This window comes from Erpetoichthys calabaricus, chromosome 9 (genome assembly GCF_900747795.2).
Source record: "Erpetoichthys calabaricus chromosome 9, fErpCal1.3, whole genome shotgun sequence".
Lineage (NCBI taxonomy): Eukaryota > Metazoa > Chordata > Cladistia > Polypteriformes > Polypteridae > Erpetoichthys > Erpetoichthys calabaricus.
The window spans coordinates 85,716,948-85,737,167 of record NC_041402.2 but is presented as its reverse complement, the minus strand read 5'-3'; the positions used below and the strand labels follow the sequence as shown (position 1 = coordinate 85,737,167).

The 20,220-nt window shown below is 37.8% G+C and overlaps 1 protein-coding gene across 1 annotated transcript in view; it reads right to left on the bottom strand.

The window, feature by feature from the left end:
- cenpn (centromere protein N) overlaps positions 1-20,220 on the bottom strand; it is a 35,006-nt gene that overhangs the window by 7,981 nt on the left and 6,805 nt on the right. The window contains exons 3-6 of the mRNA XM_028809823.2: positions 9,959-10,018; positions 9,731-9,804; positions 4,052-4,225; positions 1,733-1,834 (exon numbers count right to left, since the gene is read on the bottom strand). Coding sequence (XP_028665656.1) covers positions 1,733-1,834; positions 4,052-4,225; positions 9,731-9,804; positions 9,959-10,018 — 410 coding nt within the window. The remainder of the gene's footprint in view (positions 1-1,732; positions 1,835-4,051; positions 4,226-9,730; positions 9,805-9,958; positions 10,019-20,220) is intronic.

Genomic DNA, 20,220 nt, shown 5'->3' with positions numbered 1-20,220 from the left:
ATTTAACTATCACATACTGTTGATTTCTTTTGTCCACTTTTAAAAGTTAAAAGTAGAGAATGAACAAATTTTGACTACAAACAACATTGAGCAGGATGTCTGAATAGACAGCATAGCAACATGCACTAGTCACTTCTCCAAAATTTAGAAAGGAGAAAATTCATAATTTATAAAAAATAATTGAGAAAACATTTTAAAATCATCTGATATTTGCAATTATAATGAAAATAAAAGTATGTGTGTAAATCTGAATGGGTCTCACCTAAATTAAAAACATTTAAAAGATTCAAACTATGTGATCACTTAGTTTCTTATACTAGCAGGGTATATTGACAGTAAGTTGACAAAAAACAACAAAATGAACATAGTTGGACAATAACCAACATTCACAAAAAGGGTTAAAAAAACTAATTTAAATAATTTTCAATAAAAGGCACACTTCATCACAGAACTATCTGGGCAAAAACTTAATTTCCTTTATTTATAAAATAATTGGGGGACAGCTTCCGCATATTTTAGAAACTGAATAAAGAGATATTTAATGAGCAAAAAGATTGATGACTAAGTAAAATGTATCTTTTCTTTGATAAATCACAGGGAATTATAAAGAAAACAGCTTTTTACTTAAAAAATACCATATATTCAACCCATCTCTTGTCATAGATTAAAAATAGTAAGTGGGAATGTGAACCTTTTTCCACTTTGCCATATTAGCAAAGCTGCACAACATGCTTGGTGAAAGACAGAATGTGAAGGATTGGGACTGCATTCCAACATTTTTCAAATACTAAATAACTTGTGTAAATGACATCTCATTTTACATTATAAAAATATCTATGCAATGCCAGCAGAAATACAATCAATGCATAAAAGTGCAAAAAAGCAAATGTTCCAGCAAAATCATCTTTCAAATGCCAGACAAGTCATAGTGCATGAAGTTTTTTTTTAACCTAACTACTGGAAAAATCTGCTTTAAAAAACGTACATAGTTGGGCAAGATCAGGACGGGAGCTTATTATGCATTTACCTTTAACAAAGGGGTTACTTGATTCACAAATACCATTCACTTAACACTACATTTGGATACTTAAATGAATGACCTTTTACATAACTATATGAACAAAGCTCTCCTTCTCACTTAATGATAGAAAAAAAATCAATGTGCTAGTGCAAAATTCATGTCAGTTTGCAAATAAGACTACAGTTCTGTCACCAAATTCCCAAAACTACTTGGGTGCCCATCACACAAAAATTCCTGGTCAGGTACTGTAAATAAACAATTTGCCTGTCCTTTCTTTACATTCCAGTGCTACTTAAGTACACAGAAACATGTTTAGGTTCATAGTTGACTTAAGTGTGCTCTCTTCACACATACACACATAAAAAGTAGTGTAAATAGCGGCCATCCTGGTCCTGATGTTATCCATAACAAATAAGAAACCACACACACACAAAGTTATTTTTATGAACCTTCTAACATTGAAAACCGAATAACTAACTTTCTCCATGAAAATAGTTCTTGTTAATAGGATTTCACAGGTTCTCATTAACTGGTGACCTTCCACATATAAACACTGGTTCTTCATACTATAGTCATTTTTTTGGAACCAAGGCCTTTTAACATAGCATAATATAATGAATAACACTGCAATTACATATGTATCAAACAAAATAAACCATTGCATTTGTTAGAAATTATTTAGCAAGCAATACTTAAATTGCCTGTACTTACAGGTTTAAAGTGCCGCATCACCAGATCTCTAAGAGACTTCAAGCAACGACCTTTGAGTTGAATCTCCTTAATATCTGTATATTTAGCTGCAATGAGCAGTGCCTGTTAATTAGCAACATATACAAAAATCAGCAAATGAGTATCACCTTAATAATGTTGAACAGGATTGCAAAAATGCAAATACGTTACCATCATGAATGATAGGCATTAACCAATAAAACTGCAACAAGATTAACAAAATGCCTAATATGTGGTTTGCCTCTGGATAACTGCATAATATTGTCATCAACATTATAAAAAAATCTAAATAAAAAACCTAGTACTGCACAATTGATCAAATTAAAATTACAATTTCAACCAAAGCAATTAGTAAAACAAAAAAGGTTGTGATTTTTCTACCAGTAGTACACTACAGTGATGTGCAAAATGATTCTTTTAGTGATTCAATTCATTTTGTCCATTTCATCAAAATGATTACAATATTGGAATCACTTATTTGTTCACTTCAAAGACAACTTGTTTACTAAACATGAACTATGCATGTGTAGAACTCAAACTAAGACAGACTAATCAGAAGACTCCTTAATCAGTCCCTCTGATATTTATTTTTGGACTAGTAGCCTAGTGTATCATGCGCTTTTGGAGAGGACAGAATAAGCTAATCTGTTATATATTCTGCCAATAGGAGAACAACAGAGTAGGGGGAAGTCTGTGTCTTAGTACTGTCATTTGGCAGTACATACTTTGGATTTGACCACAGAAACATCGATCGATTAAACAGAGGTATTGTGCAAAAAAATGCAAAATTGAAGTTGCTACGTCATGTGGAAACATACCTAAATTATAACAGCATCACGGACAACACTATAATGTTGTCTCTATAATGAATTCTATAATGAATGAATTACAAAAAAGGTGAATGCAAGTTAAACTGTCGTAGACAAGATTAAAGTGGTTGTTCTGTAAGGCACCTATCACACAAGCTGGTGACCCTCAGAAACTTGCCTTCTGATTGGGTTGTGACTTTGGTTCTGCCAGATCTCTTCCTTATCACAGTTTCATCCAGTCTCCAATTGCCTTTGGATTGTGTACGACACTGTACTCACTTTGATTTTTTTGACAATTTCTCTAAATGAAAGGCCTACACTTCTAAGTGTAATAATGCTCTGTCTCATTACAATTGTTAATTGCTGTTTTCTTGCTATTATCGCTGGAAAATTGTCCAAGTAGTATATCTCATTTTCCATAACAACTGTAAAGCTACTTTTGCCCACCCTATCTTTATGATACAGTATCTGCCAAATAATAAAAAGAGTATATTTATACTTATTTGGCAGGTACTGTATCACATATCTATGGGCTGCTTCTCGCAACTGAGAGGATGTGTCTGACCAGCCACAAGCGTTATCTGGTAGATAACCATCCAGATAATCAAGATTGTGATTCAGACCTATGAATATTATTATATTATTATATATATACACATACATACATATACATACATACATACATACACACACATACATATACATATATACATACATACATACATATACACATACATATACATATATACATACATACATATACATACTACATACATATACATAGACATACATATACATATTATATATAATTTGCCAGTCTCCTCACACACTCACTCACGTCCGTCCGAAGCCGAATGCGCAGTCACCTTCTGCGTAGCAGCCCAAAAAACCTTACGAGGCCGACATCGCGGCAGGCGGCAGTTTTACGGCCGCAAAAATTCAAAAAGAAAGGCGACTTCGACCAACATCGCGGCAGGCGGCAGATTTACGGCCGCAAAAATTCAAAGAGAAAGGCGACTTCGATTAAAGCTCTAGAGGCCTGAAAGGCGATTTCGACTACAGCTCCAGGCCTAATTACGCATTCATTCAATACACCTATATCAGGTTTGTGGTGCTTATACTCATTACTTACTATTCCACTCGTGCCTGTTTCATCTTCCGTTGTCGAAACGGGCTCTTTGTCTAATATATTTTATATATATATATATATATATATATATATATATATATATATATATATATATATATATATATATATATATATATATATATTCATATTCATATATATATATATAGATATATAGATATATATATATATTCCTGAGCTTTCAGCCCATACCAGGAATAAAAACTACTTTATGATACATGATTCATTTTCTCCCTTTGTGGATCTCCAGCTGCAAATATGCAAACCGTATCACAGACCTTCTCTTCCATATATATAAGAATTACAAAAGATAATATAACTGTCCATTAAAAAACAAAACCTTACCTGGAGTAGCAGAGGTCTTTGTTTTATACCTAAATGAGATATAAAAACATAAGGAGAGTGGGGATGATACACGGCATATGTAGGGAAAAAGTGGTTGGGTCTTTTGAAATTATCTCCCCAAGCAACACGAATCAAAAGGGCATCATCTTCAAACTGCTTTATAACAACTGATACCTGTAAAAGATTTTACAAGCACAAAAACCTAAAGTTTATTTTCTTATTCTTAACACCTTCTATATTTTACTTATGATCAACCTGTACACAAAAAGCTCAAATTTAAATCACATAGTTCATTATTACAATAAGGAAGCCATATCAAGCCATAAAAATAAAAAAGCCAAGACTGATGAGTTTGCTGATAGTTTTAAATTCCATTTAAATTAGTTTTACTGCTTAAGAATAACATTTTTAAAAAGTGACTTTATATTATTCAAAAAACGTAAGGAATATTTACCCCCTAATAACTTCTTTGACCAATTATAACAGCATGTACTAGAGAAAAACTCACAACATAAGCAGGGTCTAAGAGTGGATTTGTTTTCGTAAACTCAATATAGCACAAAGCAAAACCTTTTGTATAACCTGCAGACTGTGTGCAAGTATTAAAACAGGCAACACCACCCTCCTGCTTTATTCATCTAAAATTAAACACTCAAAAGAGTACTCATAATATGTGGCCCGAGTTATCATCGGAGCAATAGTAACAGACAAACTGCAAGCCACATTCCTTCAACTGCAGCACATACAGGCCATCAACAGCAATGACTAAATATGCCCTTGCTGTTTACAACATCCCCATATGACAAAACATTCAAGAAAAACAAAAAACATAATTGCCTAATGCATTGCAAAAAACTTGCCAATCGACAAAGTAGAAAAATGATTAAAATACTTCACCCAAGTAACCTGCTTCCAAGCAAAAAAAAAAGAAAAAAAAAAAAAAAGGAGTTGTGTGTCCATAACAAGCTCTGCTATATTTGCATAATAATTATAAAAGGCACATAGCCTTTTCTAATTATCTTGGAAGAACACTTGACAATTTTTTGGATGTTTGAGAGGTCAACACTTTTCTACTCATAAAGTAGGAAGGTAGCAGCTGCTCAAGTAGAACTCACCCTTTTTAAGCACATAGAAGTGACAGAAGCACCTAGGAAGAATTCTAGAGAAAGAGAACAAGCTGCTATTTGTCTGTGGACTAAAAATGAAGCACATGGTTGCCAAAAGACCAGAATTTGAAGTCCTGGATTTAACACACAAGATACTGTATCCATTTTTAGACTTCACTGATGCAGTCTTCAGAATATACAATACAAGCATTTCTTACCTGAAGCCATTCCTGTACAGTGTTAAAAAGTATTTCTTTGAAGTTTGTGTATTGTCAAATTATGCCGTAACTTTTTTGTTAAAGCAATGATCATAAGGTCTCCAAAGTACCGATTTTTATTTACTTGATTTATACTTAGTGTTCAAGTCTGTTAATTATTTTGCGTATTACACTATAATGATAACAGCACCAATTTTGATTTCTTCAGGGTTCAAAACACCATCATGCAATGCAGCAAAACAGCATCAGGAAATGCATATAATTATCATCAACATGTATTGATGTCATATGATATGGGAACATATATCATAATAATAACCTGACCTGACATTACTCAGACGTATCACAAACACTGTCAAGCTTGCGAAGAAAGCAAGATTAGCAACAAGCGGTGACTTAATGCCAGTAAAACTATACAGCATATTTATCAATTCAGTAGATTTGGAGGGAGTCACTTGCCTTATGATGTCATTAGGGTTGCAATGAAAAGAAAAACCTTTACAAGATTAGGGATCTCTTGCAGTGTCTTTTTTACATGCACTTTAATAACCCTGTTATTCATGAAACTCTGCTTTCTAAAATGCCATGTAAGCCCTTATTCCGGTTAGAGAAACTGGGTTTTTGGTCTCTGAGAAACCAGGTTAACCAATGTAGATTTCTTCATGAGTAACCTAGTTATTTTGGCATGTAAACCCTTAACCGGGTTACAGTTGAGGATAATATTTAGTTTGCGCATGTCCTTTGCTCTCCGTTCATCTGTTTAGCTTCACACATGCTTTCAGGGGCTAAAGGTAAACGTGTCAACAAAGGTAAATTTCCTAAAGCAAATGCTCAGATGATTGCATTATCCCTTCTCTGCGTAACCTAATGCATTACTTATTTTATTAAGGGAAAAATGCCTGCATTATCATTATCCCAGCAGAACTGGGTTTAAAGCAAAAAGCACACAAATAAGTATGCTGCACCTTTGTGAAGCTCAGTTGCACAGCCAAGCAGAAAAGTGTGCGGCTTGCAATCCAGTAACTGAAACCTATAAATGAAGTGTCAGTTTAATTTTTATCTAGTTATTTGTTATAGATATGTTGAAAAAGTGTGATCCAGTGGCTAGTGTTCATACCACAAATTATTGGTGGCTCAGGTCGGTTGAGGTTATAAAAAGGGGACAAATAATATTTACTTTACAGTACATGAAGGACTAAAGGTATTTATAAAAACACACAAAATCATCATATGCTCCACGCTTGTTTTCAGTTCATGTGGCTGATGACATTTAACTTCTTTTTTTGCGCAGTTTAAGAATGTCAGAGCATTTTGCCAAAGGAGAACTCAAGAGGCATACTTACCTATGTAAATGCGGATTTTTAAGAAACCGTATTTCTGCCTTGACTGGTTCGCCTTATCACGGTTGTCTATATGTATGTAAACGTACCAAATGATGATTTCTTGGGTTTGTCTTTTTTGAGAAGGATGAAAACAGTCAATATGTCTCCTTGGACTATCACTAATTTCTACATAAGCAGGGGGACTCAAAAATAAGTATTTTTTTGTGGAGGGGCGTTCATTGCGATGTTTGCTGCTAGGTGTATGTACTAAACTACCCTCTGTATCATTTGGCCAAACTGCATCCTTGAAATGCTCAAGCGATTGCGTGATGCAGTGTGGAGAAAATGACCTGAATTGTGGCAATCAGACGAGTGGCTTCTGTATGTCGACAATGCTCCCTGCCCACACAGCATTGAGTGTGCAACAGTTTCTCATGAAAAATGAGATGACGAGTTTATGCAGATACAGTACATGTACGATTCACTTCATCCCTTCATTATAGTAGGCGTACTTTTAAGTGATGTTGACTACTACTTGAGCATACTGTAGTGTGTTCCAAATATATTCCAAATATTGTGTCATATGGTATAACAAAAGCAGATGCATGCCCTTTATTTGCTTTGTGCAGTTTCACTGTCTCCTATCAATATGGCTCATTTGGCAAAACCTCTGAAGGCCACTGTTCTACTACATCAAAAAAGTATATGAACTAATGAATAAAACGACTACATTGTAGCAATGCCTCAAATTTTTATCCATACTTTGTATGTTTTATAAGGATTGATAACTGGTCACTACAGTATAGCAGATCTCAGTGCATATCTCTGTGTTTTGAGACTGTGTTTTGTTCTTAAATTGTGTAAAATCACTTCTTTTGTTTTCTTTTACTAGTTTGTAAGTAGTTACTTTTATAAAATGCTTTATGACATTTGTGAGAGTTTTTTATTTTTTTAAACTTTTGATTGTTATCGCCTTTGGAATCCAATGGGACACTTACTCACTATATGTGCATGAAATCCCAGGTCTGTGGCCATTGCTGTTAGTTTACAGTTGTGCTGTACTGCTATCAATGAGACCAGCTGCCAGTTACTCCCCATCTACTACTAATATACACCGGACAAGCTTTGAAACCCAGAAACGGATTAAAGAAAGGTGGACTTAAGAGTACGTCTGAGATGGAGAAGTTTTAAAATACCTTTGCCAAACATCACCATGAGCAATGTCCAGTCCTTGCGGAATAAACTGGACGAGATGAAAACATCTGCGCAAGTACCGAGAAAGCCGTCTGATGTGCTTTACTGAGACCTGGTTTAAGAATACCTACTCGGATACAGCTGTTGAAGTAGATGGATTTGTTTCTGTACAGCGAGATAGAAACCCAGCTTCTGGTAAGCAGGCAGGTGGGTGGGGGAGACTGCCTTTACATTAACAAAAGCACGCTGAATATTGACCTCATTGTACTCACTGTTGGACTTCTTCCATGTTATTTACCACGAGAGTTTAATAAAATACTTGTGACAGTAGTTTACATACCGCCGCATGCTAATGTAGGAGCTGCAGCTGAAATGATTCTTGAAACTGTTCAGAAACTGGAAACCAAATCACCTGGCTCTTTCAAACTTGTGATGGGCAATTTTAATTTATGCAATCTGGAATCAGTAATACCACATTACCATCAGTAAGGGAATATTAATACTAGAGGGGACAAAACAGTAGACAAGTGTTATAGAAATGTCCCTGGCACCTACATATTGCATAATAAAGCAGCTCTGGGTGCGTACAAACAAGAAAGTACAAACAAACTGAAACCAGGAAAAAAAAACAAAAAAAAACAGCCTTAAGAAAAACACAAAACTGGTGCAAGGATGGTGTAGAGGAACTGCACGAATGCTTCTCCTGTACTGTCTGGGATAGACTGACATCCACAGAGTCAATGAATGAGGCCACTTACACTAAGTGAATACACTGTATATGAAATTCTGTGAGTCTATGATCATAAAGGAAAAAACTTTCAAGGTGTACTCAAACAGTAAGCCATGCATCACTAAAAAGGTTGAAGAATTACTGTTGGAAAAAACATGCACATCACAGAAAACAAGAGAAAAAAAATCTAATTTTACAGCAAAGAATTAACAGGTTAATTAAACAAAACAAAGATTTATGGGGGAAAAAAAATCAAGAGCTGGTTTAATGATAACAATCCAAAGCAGGTTTGGAAAGGCCTAAAAGCAAAAACAGGACTGGATTCTAAAAGGAGTGTGTACTTTCCAGTAGACAAAGACCAGCAGGTTAAAATAAACAGGGCAGTGGGGCCTGACAGTATATGAGATTGGCTCTTAAAGTCCTGCTTTAAGCAGCTCTCTCCAGCCTTTCATTTGCTTTTTAACTGGACTCTGACCTGTGGTATTGTACCTAAACAATCAATATTTACCCCAGTTTCTGAGGTTTCCAGGCCAAGCTGTTTGAAGGACTATAGACCAGTGGAACTCACTTCTATTCCAATGAAATGCTTTGAACATTTGGTGAAAATTTTTTTAATGACGGAGACAAAATCTTTTCAAGATAACAACCAGTTTGCTTATTTTGCAAACATAAGTGTGGAAGATGCTCTACTTGTTAATTTACACCTTTCTTGATCAGTCTGGTTCATACAGTTAGGTCCATAAATATTTGGACAGAGACAACTTTTTTCTAATTTTGGTTCTGTACATTACCACAATGAATTTTAAATGAAACAACTCAGATGCAGTTGAAGTGCAGATTTTCAGCTTTAATTCAATGGGGTGAACAAAACGATTGCATAAAATAAACACTATTAGATGCAACTGAACCTTGAAACCTAACTTGTGTAGGTTTTACCTTTCAAAAAGGACATAATACTTTTATTTCTTTTGGTCTTCTATTAGATGCAACTGAGAAGGCAATTTTCATGTTTTTGAGTAAAAAACATAAAAAAACTGATTATTATATAAATATGGTCAAAAAAATGTGCTTTAATGACTTTCAAGAAGAAGAAGAAAAAAAAATCTTACATGACTGGTAAGCTGTTTCAGATTAGCTGTGAACTGCTCAACAAACTCTGTCACCTTCATTGTATATGTAAGCTCTGTTAAAGATATGAATAAGTCAAACAAAAAAAAACATTTCTCTCCAAAAAAATTATCCAAATGGCAATTAATTACTTAATCTGTAAATTCTATTCAACTTCAATTTTTAGTTCAAAATTTCTTGGCTCATCTACCATATATTAATTATATTACCTTGCTGTTCATAAAATTGGAAAACACTCCAGTTCCTTTTTGTGGAATATGCATGGTTGTCTGTTAAAAAAAAAAAAAAAAAAAAAAAAATTAAAAAATGGTAGTTTAAACAGTGCACTGATCTTCAGAACAGGGCTAATCTTGCCCTTGATGAACATCCACAAGGAAAAAAAAAGGAACAGCACCACAAACCAAAAGGGTGTGCAGTTGTGAAAAATGAACCTCATACTGTGCTCCTGCTGTGACTTGACCTGTATATTACAATCAGTTCAACACTTGGTATAGTATCTACACCAGTTACCACCAAGAGAACAACACAGCTGGCATTTTTGTACAACTCCCAAAATATTGACAAGAAGCCATTGACTTCAGAAAAAAGGCACACAATATCTGACAGCCTAGCAAAGTGCAATATTTACATTTCTGCCGATTATGAGGTAGACTCAGCTATCAAAAAACCTTCAACATTAGCAAGTAATTCTTCACTACTCCACTAACATCAGAGAACACAGTGTAATTCTCTTAGACCTGTTTGCAGTAAGTATGAAATGAAAATGATTGAGTTTAACTCTTGCTAACATATGCATGATAAAAGAAGCTTAAATTACTAGTAGACTTTAATTGAATAATCCACCCAAAAGTGACATTTTTTCGTAATTAGGTTACTTATCCCCAATTACTTAGTAGAGGCGGCTGAGAAAAAAAAAATGTATCTTGTTTTCTTAGAGAAAGCACATAAGAGAGGCTCTCATTGAATAGGATTGATACCATGCTGAACAGTGGAAAACACTGCGAAAAATATTTCTCTAAGGGAGAACCCACCAATCCTGCGAATAAAGCTAATTTCAGCACCTTGTACCCGTGATCTCAGTCTTTTGGTCTTTATCCAAAGCTTATGATCATAGGCGAGTATAGGGATGTAGATCAACTGGTAATTCAAGAGCTTCCACTTGTGAATTAGCTCCTTCTTCACCACTATGGTTCGATATAGTGACCGCATAACTGCACTTACTGCCCCAATCCGTCTGTCAATCTTACCTTTCCCCTCACTCATGAGCAAAACCCCAAGGCACTTAAACACTTCCACTTGAGGCCGTAACTAACCTCCCACTTGGAGAAGACAGACCACCTTTTCCCTACCTAGGATCATGGTCTCAGATTTAGAGGTGCTGATCCCCATCTCTGCTGCTTTACATTCGCTCACAAACTCTTCTAATGCGTGTTGGAGTTCCCAGCCCGATGAAGCCAACGGGACATCATCATCAGCAAAAAGCAGTTCTAAGGCCACCAAGCTGGAACACCTCCTTTCTCCAGCTTGCACCAGGATATCCTGTCCATGAAAATCACAAACAGGATAGCACACAAAGCAGAGACCAGGAGGAGTTCCACACCCACCAAAAATTGTGCTGACGTTTTCCTGTGTATGTGGACACAGCTCTCAATGTGATTATACAGGGACAGCACAGCGCTGGAACCCCATACTCTCCCAGCACCCCCAAAGAACCCCTCAAGGAACACGATTATATGCCTTCTCTAAGTCCACAAAACACACTTAGACCGAAAGGGCAGAATTCCTGAAACCAAACCCCCACAAATCCTCATGACGGTACAGCCTGTATAGAATCCACATTTCTCCCTCTGGATCTGAGGCCCCAAGACTGGGTGGATCCTCCTTCCTAGTACCTTGGCAAAAGCAATTCCGGGGAGGCTGAGAAGTGCGATCCCCTGATATTTCGAGCACACCCACCTGTTCCCCTTTTTAAAAATGGAGACCACCACAACCGTCTGTCACTCCAGAGGCACAACTCCCATTGACCATGAAACACTGAAAAGGTGTGTCAGCCATGACAGCCCAACAATGTCCAGAACCTTTCAGCATTACTGGGCAGATCTCATCCAGCACCCGAGCCTTGATACTGCAGAGTTGCTTAGCTACTTCAGTGACCTCCCTCAGGTAAATGGGCAGTGATCCTCAATCAGTTTCTAGATCTGCCTCCTCCACAGAAGGTGTGTCCAAGTTCAGAAGCTCCTCAAAATGCTCCTTCAACCACAATACAACATCCTCAGTTCAGGTCAGCACTTCTCCATCCTTGCTGAAACCCTGCTTTCCATTTCTGACTCGCCTGATGGTTTTCCAGAAACTCTGAGCCCATGCAAGAGTCACTTTTAATGGTTTACTATTCGATTTACCCTGTTTTAGATTTTTTTTGCATTTATATTTACTTAATGTTTAAATTGAAATTAAAAAATATAACTAGCATTAGTTCTTTGTTACTGACATGAGGGTGTGGTTAGGTCTGCATTTGCTATTAATCAATCAACTTTATTTGAAGTGCAGAATTACTATGCAGCATGGTCCCAATACATTGAACAAAGAATAATACATGCAACAAGACATAAAGTAAGCAAATAAAAACAAATTAAAATCAGAATCAGAAAACTTTATTAATCCCGAAGGAAATTACTTATGTTACAACTTAACAACAGACAAGGGACATGTTACACTAAGAGCAAGTATAAAGTAATCATGTAAATATAAATAGAGTATAATAAATGTAAGTATCAAACTAGAGTGCAGAGTGTTGCACCTTAAGTTAATATTGCACATTCTGAGAACAAATAGGTTATTCTCATGTGAAGAAAAGACAATTTATTGCACAAGAACAGATAGTATGTTGCATATTTCAAGTACTTGGAAAATGTACCTGGATATCCAATAAAGAAGAGAGGGTAATAGCTTAAAATATGGGTGAGTGACCGGAAAAAAGAGTTATAGAGTCTGATGGCTGTGGGGAGGAAGGATTTTCTGACGGTCAGTGGAGCACTTGATGCTAGTCAGTCTATTGCTGAAAACGCTCCTCTGTCCAACCACAACACTATGAAGTGGGTGCATTAGCATTTTCAATAATAGACCAACTGCGGTGGGTTGGCGCCCTGCCCAGGATTGGTTCCCTGCCTTGTGCCCTGTGTTGGCTGGGATTGGCTCCAGCAGACCCCCGTGACCCTGTGTTTGGATTCAGTGGGTTGGAAAATGGATGGATGGATAATAGACCAAAGCCTAGACAATATTCTCTGATCTGCCACAGTTTCCAAGCTGTCCAGTTTCTCTCCTACCACGGAGGAAGCCTTCTGAATGAATTTGTTTAATCTCCTGATGTCTGCCACTTTCATGCTGCTCCCCCAGCATGCCACAGTGAAGAAAAAGGCACTGGCAACCACACTGTCATAGAACATCCGCAACATAGTGCTGCTGACACTAAAAGATTTGAGCTTGCGTAGGAAATACAGCCTACTTTGACCCCTCTTGTATATGGCCAGCGAGTTCCTGGACCAGTCTAGCTTATTGCTCATATGCACCCCTAGATACTTGTACTCCTCAACTATCTCCACCTCCACACCCTTAATAGACAGGGGAGTGGCTGGAGATTGTGATCTTCTTAAATCAACTACCAGTTCTTTAGTTTTACTGGTGTTGATCTGCAGTTGATCAGCTCACACCAGTCACAAAATTGTCCACTACCTTCCTGTATTCCGTCGCTTCTCCATGTCTGATACTACCAACTATTGCAGAGTCATCAGAGAATTTCTGCAGATGGCAGCCCTCTGTGTTTAAACTAAAATCTGTAGTGTACAGGGTGAAGAGGAATGGTGACAGAACTGTCCCTTGTGGAGCACCAGTGCCACACAGCACGGTATCAGACACAGAGCCCTGTAGCCGCACAAACTGTGGCCTTCCCGTCAGATAGTCCATGATCCACAAAACTAAGAGAGCATCCACCTGCATTTCCGATAGCTTAATCCCCAGTCTGGCTGGCTGGATGGTGTTAAAGGCACATGAGAAATCGAAGAACATAATCCTGAGAGTTCCTCCTGGCTTGTCTAGGGGAGTGTAGGCACAGTGCAGCAGGTAGACGATTGCATCTTCGACTCCAATCCTCGCCTGCTAGGCAAGCTGGAGAGGGTCCAGTGCTGACTTAACCTGGGGGCGAAGTATTTCCAGGACTAGTCTCTCAAAGACTTTCATGATGTATGCGTTGAGCGCCACTGGCCTATAGTCAGAAGGGGCACTAGGATGTGCCTTCTTTGGAACAGGAACCAGACTAGATGTTTTCCATAGCACTGGCACTTTTTTAACACTCAGGCTTAAGTTGAAAATCCTAAGTAGTACACCACAGAGTTGTGAGGCGCAGACTTTAAGCACCCTTGGGCTGATGCTATCAGGGCCTGCCGCCTTGTCAGAACGAAGTCTGCGTAATTCTCTCACGACTTGGTCTTCTGTAAAGGTGGTGGATGGTCTGGTTGTGTCAGTGTTGTGGACAGAACAAGGGGCGGAGTAGGGTTCAGCTGGTAAGGAGGTAATGATTCACCACGCTCTTTCTCCTGTAATGAGTGGTGGGAGAGGGAAAAGTTAGCAGGTGAGGAATTGATGGTGGTGTCCAGGGATACATTGTCAGCCACAGAGGTAGAGCTGCAGGGCAGGTTGGACTGTGGCATGCTGTCAAACCTACTAAAAAACTGGTTAAATTCATTTGCCTTTTCTCAGTCACCCTCAGTCCTCTGGCAGCTTGAATGAAAACCAGTAATTGCCCTCATGTCCTTCCAGACCTCTCTGGTGTTGTTCTGCTGCAGCTTTTGTTCCAGCTTTATCCTATAGGTGTCCCTTATTTTAACAGACAACTGTTTCTGTACCCTCTTCACTGCTTCTTTGTCACCTGAGCTAAATGCTCTGTTCTTTTCATTCAGAAGAGCTTTAATGTCCTTGGTGACCCATGGTTTGTTGTTAGGGAAGCAGCGTACAGATTTTAAAAGGTACAGTGTTGTCTACACAGAAGTTAACGTATTCTGTGATAGTCAGTGAGACCATCAATGTCCTCCAAGTGAGGCTCACAGAGAGTGTCCCAATCTGGTGCCTCAAAGCAGTCCTGTAAAGCTACACTGGCTTCCTTTGACCACACCATCATAGTCCTGACAGTAGCTGACTGCCTCTTCACAAGTGGCACGTAAAGAGGAAGAAGGTACACAAGGTAGTGGTCTGATCTCCCAAGAGGTGGGATGGCTGAACAACTGTAGGCCTCTTTAACATTAGCATACAATAGATCCAGTGTTTTATCCTCTCTGGTAGGACAATTAACAAACTGGCTGAAACTGCTAAGTGTATTGTTAAGGGAAACGTGATTGAAGTCTCCAGAGATGAGGATGAAAGCATCTGGGTGTTTCGTCTAGAGTCCCGCGGTGACCGAGTGGATGACATCACATGCCGTTGCTGCATTTGCCGACGTAGGAATGTAGACAACAATGGCGATCGCATTTGAGAACTCCCTGGGCATGTAGTATGGGTGTAGTCCTACTGCTAGCAACTCGATGTCCAGGCTGCAGATACGTTCTTTAATCACAATGTGACCTGGGCGGCACCATCGTTCATTTACAAGTACAGCAAGCCCGCCACCTCTGCACTTTCCACTTTCAGCCTGTGTTCTATCCGCTCTTACACACTGGAAGCCTGCAATGTCCACGGCAGAGTCAGAAATAAGCTTGTGCAGGCATATCTCAGTAAAGAACATTAAACTGCACTCGCGAAATTCCCTGTTATACTTAACTAATGCCATGAGCTTGTCCATCTTATTATCAAGCGATCTAACATTGCCCATGATCACAGAGGGGAGATACGACTTGCATCTTCTTCTCGTTTCACTCTTACCCGCCTGTTGCACAATCCTACCTGCTTCCCCCCCAACATTTTGCTCATCCACAGCACACCCTCTTCATCTTTCTCCTTAACCCCGGAGGTAAATCCAAAACAATTCTGTTTTGTTCTGCGTCTGGCTTCAGAGTGAGTAACTAGTTCCATGAGTAAACCAGAAGCTGTCCCATGTTGCTTACCACGTTAACTTTAGTGGCGCTCAGGAAAACCAAACACAAAGTAAAAAAAGTGACTAAAATGCTCTTAACACTAGAATTACCAGAGCCTACGAAAAAACTCATAGATCCGTCCCACCTTAAATCGCTTCTTAAATCCGTTCACACCTCTCCGCCATTGTCTTTTGTCTTCTAAATGTGCAGATAAAGACAAGCTGCAAACAGCCGACTATTCCATCCCCCCACTGACTTAGAACGTGCACGAACTTCTTCCAGCTCATGCCTTGAATGATTATCTGGGAGTGAAGTGGAGTTTTAGAGTGGAAATAATAGATCGTTATTTGGAACACACGCATTTCATGTGTGTTCCGTTTCTACAGTAATCTGTGTAAACACGTTTTTAAAACACAAACATTTTTCATATTCTAGTAGTAAATGACAAAATGTAGGCATAAACTATATAATGTATGAAGCCTGAAGTCCAAATATCAAAGAAACACTTTCACGAAAGGTACAAATATTACAGAACAAGTGCGCTTTTATTCAAAAATATAACTACAGAAAAAAAAAAAGCCGCCTTAGTGTGCGACTTTGACACTCATTTACTACGACGGCCCCGTGGCGCAACAGTATCAGTTGCCGACTGGGAATCAAAAGGTCACGATTTCGATCCCGCACGACTCCCTTTTGAGAAGTGAACTGCTCTTATTTTTACTATTTTAGAATAAAAAGATACATTTGATTTCAGTCGGTGTAATTTATGATATTTGTAAAGATTAGCTTTGTTTTTTTTACATTCACTTTTCATTCTCTCAGTCGCGTTCAGGATCCTTCCCTACCCCATCTGACACTGCTGTTTTCACATAAAGACGCGCTATAGCTCTGCAGTGTATCACGATACATACGACTGTGTGTTTTTTTCCCCCAATCTTTCCAGTCTCCACATGTTGCTGTATGCGGTTTCTTTTGTACTCCAGGACATGCAGAGGAAAGCATAGTAAAGACCAGTAACTTCAGTGCTATATGCAATCATCAGACACACCCCATCTGACACTGCTGTTTTCACATAAAGACACGCTATAGCTCACCCAAGGAGCGCCCTTCCTACATTTACGACATGTGTACTTGTTGCAGTGTACACACCTCTCTGTGCTATGGTTCTTATTACACTGAACAAGCACCTGTAATTTGCAGCTCTATTCATTATCTCAAAACAAATATGTGACGTTTTGAAGAAATCATTTTATGACGCGAATAGTACCAATCAGAAAACATTGTTGAAGTAATGCAATATTATTTGAAAACGAACAGCATCAGATTGGGTGTGATTTATACTGGAGCTGTTACTTAGAGTCAGATCAGAAGCTGAATAAGCTCCTGTTCTGACTCTAAGTAAAAAAGCATGAATTAATCAACAGAAATAACCGTGATCGACATTTTAAACTTAACGATTTACAGTGCATACCAATTTATAAATGTTATGTCCATTTGAGGCTACAGATAAGAAAAAGAAAAAAAAACAAACAAAAAAAAAAAACAAAAACACCTCCCCAGCGGGGAATCGAACTTGGGTCTCTACGGCGCAGCAGGGCTGTCGTGCTCTGAGTCAGCAAATCTCAGCGTTACGCCACAGAAGGTGTTGCGACATTCCTGAACCTTTCGTGAAAGTGTTTATTTGATGTTTGGCCATCAGGCTTCACACATTTTATAGTTTATGCCTACATTTTGTAACATTTATTACTAAAATATGAAAAAGTTTGTTTTAACAATGTTTTACACAGATTACTGTAGAAACGGAACACACATGAAATGCGTGTGTTCCAAATAACGATCTATTATTTCCACTCTAAAACTGCAGTTCAGTCACTCCCAGATAATCAAACAAGGCATGAGCTGGGAAAACTTAGTGAACGTTTTGCGATGGTGGGAGATGGAATAGCCGGCTTTTTGCTGCTCATCTTAAATCGGCACATTTAGAAGACAAAAGAGAGGTTAGAACGGTTTTAAGGTGGGCCGGATCTACGAGTTTTTTCATAGACTCTGGTAATTCTAGTGTTAAACCTCATGGTCAAAGAGGGCTCAACTTATGAATACTTAATTGCACTTTAAGCTATTGTTAGGAAAACAAAAAACAGTCTAAAAAAACTAAAATATGTAGACAAGACACGGAGCTGTTGCAACAAGCTGCTGCAAGGCTCACGCCTGTGCAATATACAAGACACCAAGCTCACAAATTGTTTTAGAAAATTGTAAAAAGTTTCAAGACATGAGGAAGAAAACCACTCTTAGTCTTGGGCTCATTTGACTGCACAAAATTGAAAAAACAGTAGCATCAATGTTGAAGAAATAACAAATAAAATTGAAATAAAACAACATTAAAAAGTTAAGGTATGTCAACAAGTAATAAAAATAAATAATAATTTAAGCATTTAAGAAATATTTTAAAGATGAAATACCTGACTGAATTCTAAGGCAGGTTGTAATTAAGGGAACAAAGGTAAGTTTTAAGTCTTGATCTGAAAATATAATGGAAGCCCATTCCAAAGATAAAGTGCATGGTAGGCAAATGCTCTGTGACCTACTGATTTTTTTCTTAACAGGGGGAATTACCAAAAGACCAGGATTAAGAGATTGAAGAGGGCATACCGGAGTGTATGGTGTAATTAGCTCAACTAAGTAAGGTCATGCAAGTCTTTATACGTTAAACGAACTACTTCAAAAATCGTCTCTTGCTTGTACTGGTAACCAGTGAAGAGAAGCTAGAATGGGTATTACATGGGTGTTTTTAGTTTTTTTTCCAAGATTGCAGCTTAAGCATTCTGAATAAGCTGAAGACTTCTAGTAGCACAACTGGGAAGACCGGAGAAAAGGGCATTACAATAATCCAGTCTAGAAGAAACAAATGCATGTATTTATGTGTCAGCATTACGCAAAGACAGAATAGACTTGATTCTTGCAATATTACTGAGATGAAAAAATGCTGTCTTGGTAATAGCCTTGATAAGAGACTAGAACATGAGAGGAGTATCAAAGATCACTTGAAGGTTTTTGATGGTCAAACTGTCAGAAATACTACAGCAATAAATATTAACACTCAAGCTCTCACCTAATTGCCCACATCTGGCAAGCCTAACAACCAATAACTCTGTTTTATCAGCATTTAAGAACAAAAAGTTCATACCCATTCATTTTTTTTTTTTATTTCTGACCTCTAAATTTAGGAGATGGGAAAGGTCATTTGGCTTTACAGATATACTATATACAGTTTTGCATCATCAGCATAACAGTGAAAATTAACACCATATTTACAAATTATGTTACCAAGGGGAAACATATAGATAGAGAAAAAAAAAAGCAGAGAGCCAAGGGTTGATCCCTGGAATACACCAAACTTTACTATAGAAAATTCAGATTGTATTGTCGTAATTTACACGTTAAGTTTTATTTGATAAATAAGAGTGAAACCATGAAAGTACCACCCCCAGAATGCCAATATGCTTCTTCAAGCCATGTCTATGGTGTCAAAATATACACTTAAGTCAACAAGCAGCAACACGGACATCAAATAGAATCAACAATGAGCAGAAGATCATTAACAAAAGCAGTTTTTGTGGGATGACAGGACAGAAAGTCAGATTATAATTTATCAAAGAGATTACCATCAAACAAGAAGGCATTAAACTGATCAGTGACGGCCCTTTCAAGTAATTTCGACATAAAAGAAAGATTGGAAATTGGTTGATAATTATTCCGAATTTGTGGATGTGTTACCGGCCTCACGGTCTAGGGGAACCTCGGCCAGGTACAAACCACTGTTGCTACAGGGTGTAGCCACAGCGATATGGTGAAAAGCATAAAAGAAACAGGCAGCAATCCCGAGTCTCAGACTATACTTCTCTGTCCTCCTTTTACCAGAAATATACAGTATATATGCTTCAGTTTCTGCATAGATCAACATGGCAATCAGTGAAACAATGGTGCAAGCCAAGTTCCTCCTCTTGAACAAATAGTGTAAACACATTTACTTTGGTTCAACAATGGTATTGTGGCCAGCTATCAAAAAGTACTTGATTAGAAACCAATGTCCCCAGAACTCGTTAATTTTCAAAGGAAGCAGAGAGTTCTGTTATCACCACATTGTGTGTGGATGAGATACTTAACCTTCCTCTTATGTTAGCTTTCTCTTACTATCTCTTATGTTAACGGGTCGGTTTTGACCCGTGTCTTTAATCAGCCATATTACCCTCAAAACAATTATTTATCATCCAATTTTTTTCCTTACCTCTTGGTTACTTTGTTACGCTTCCTTGTGCATTAAAAGAATGTTTTTAATATTTTTGCTGTGACCTCATGAGCTTTTACTTTAACAGCATACCTCTCGTTTTCAATTTTAAAAAATGATTAAA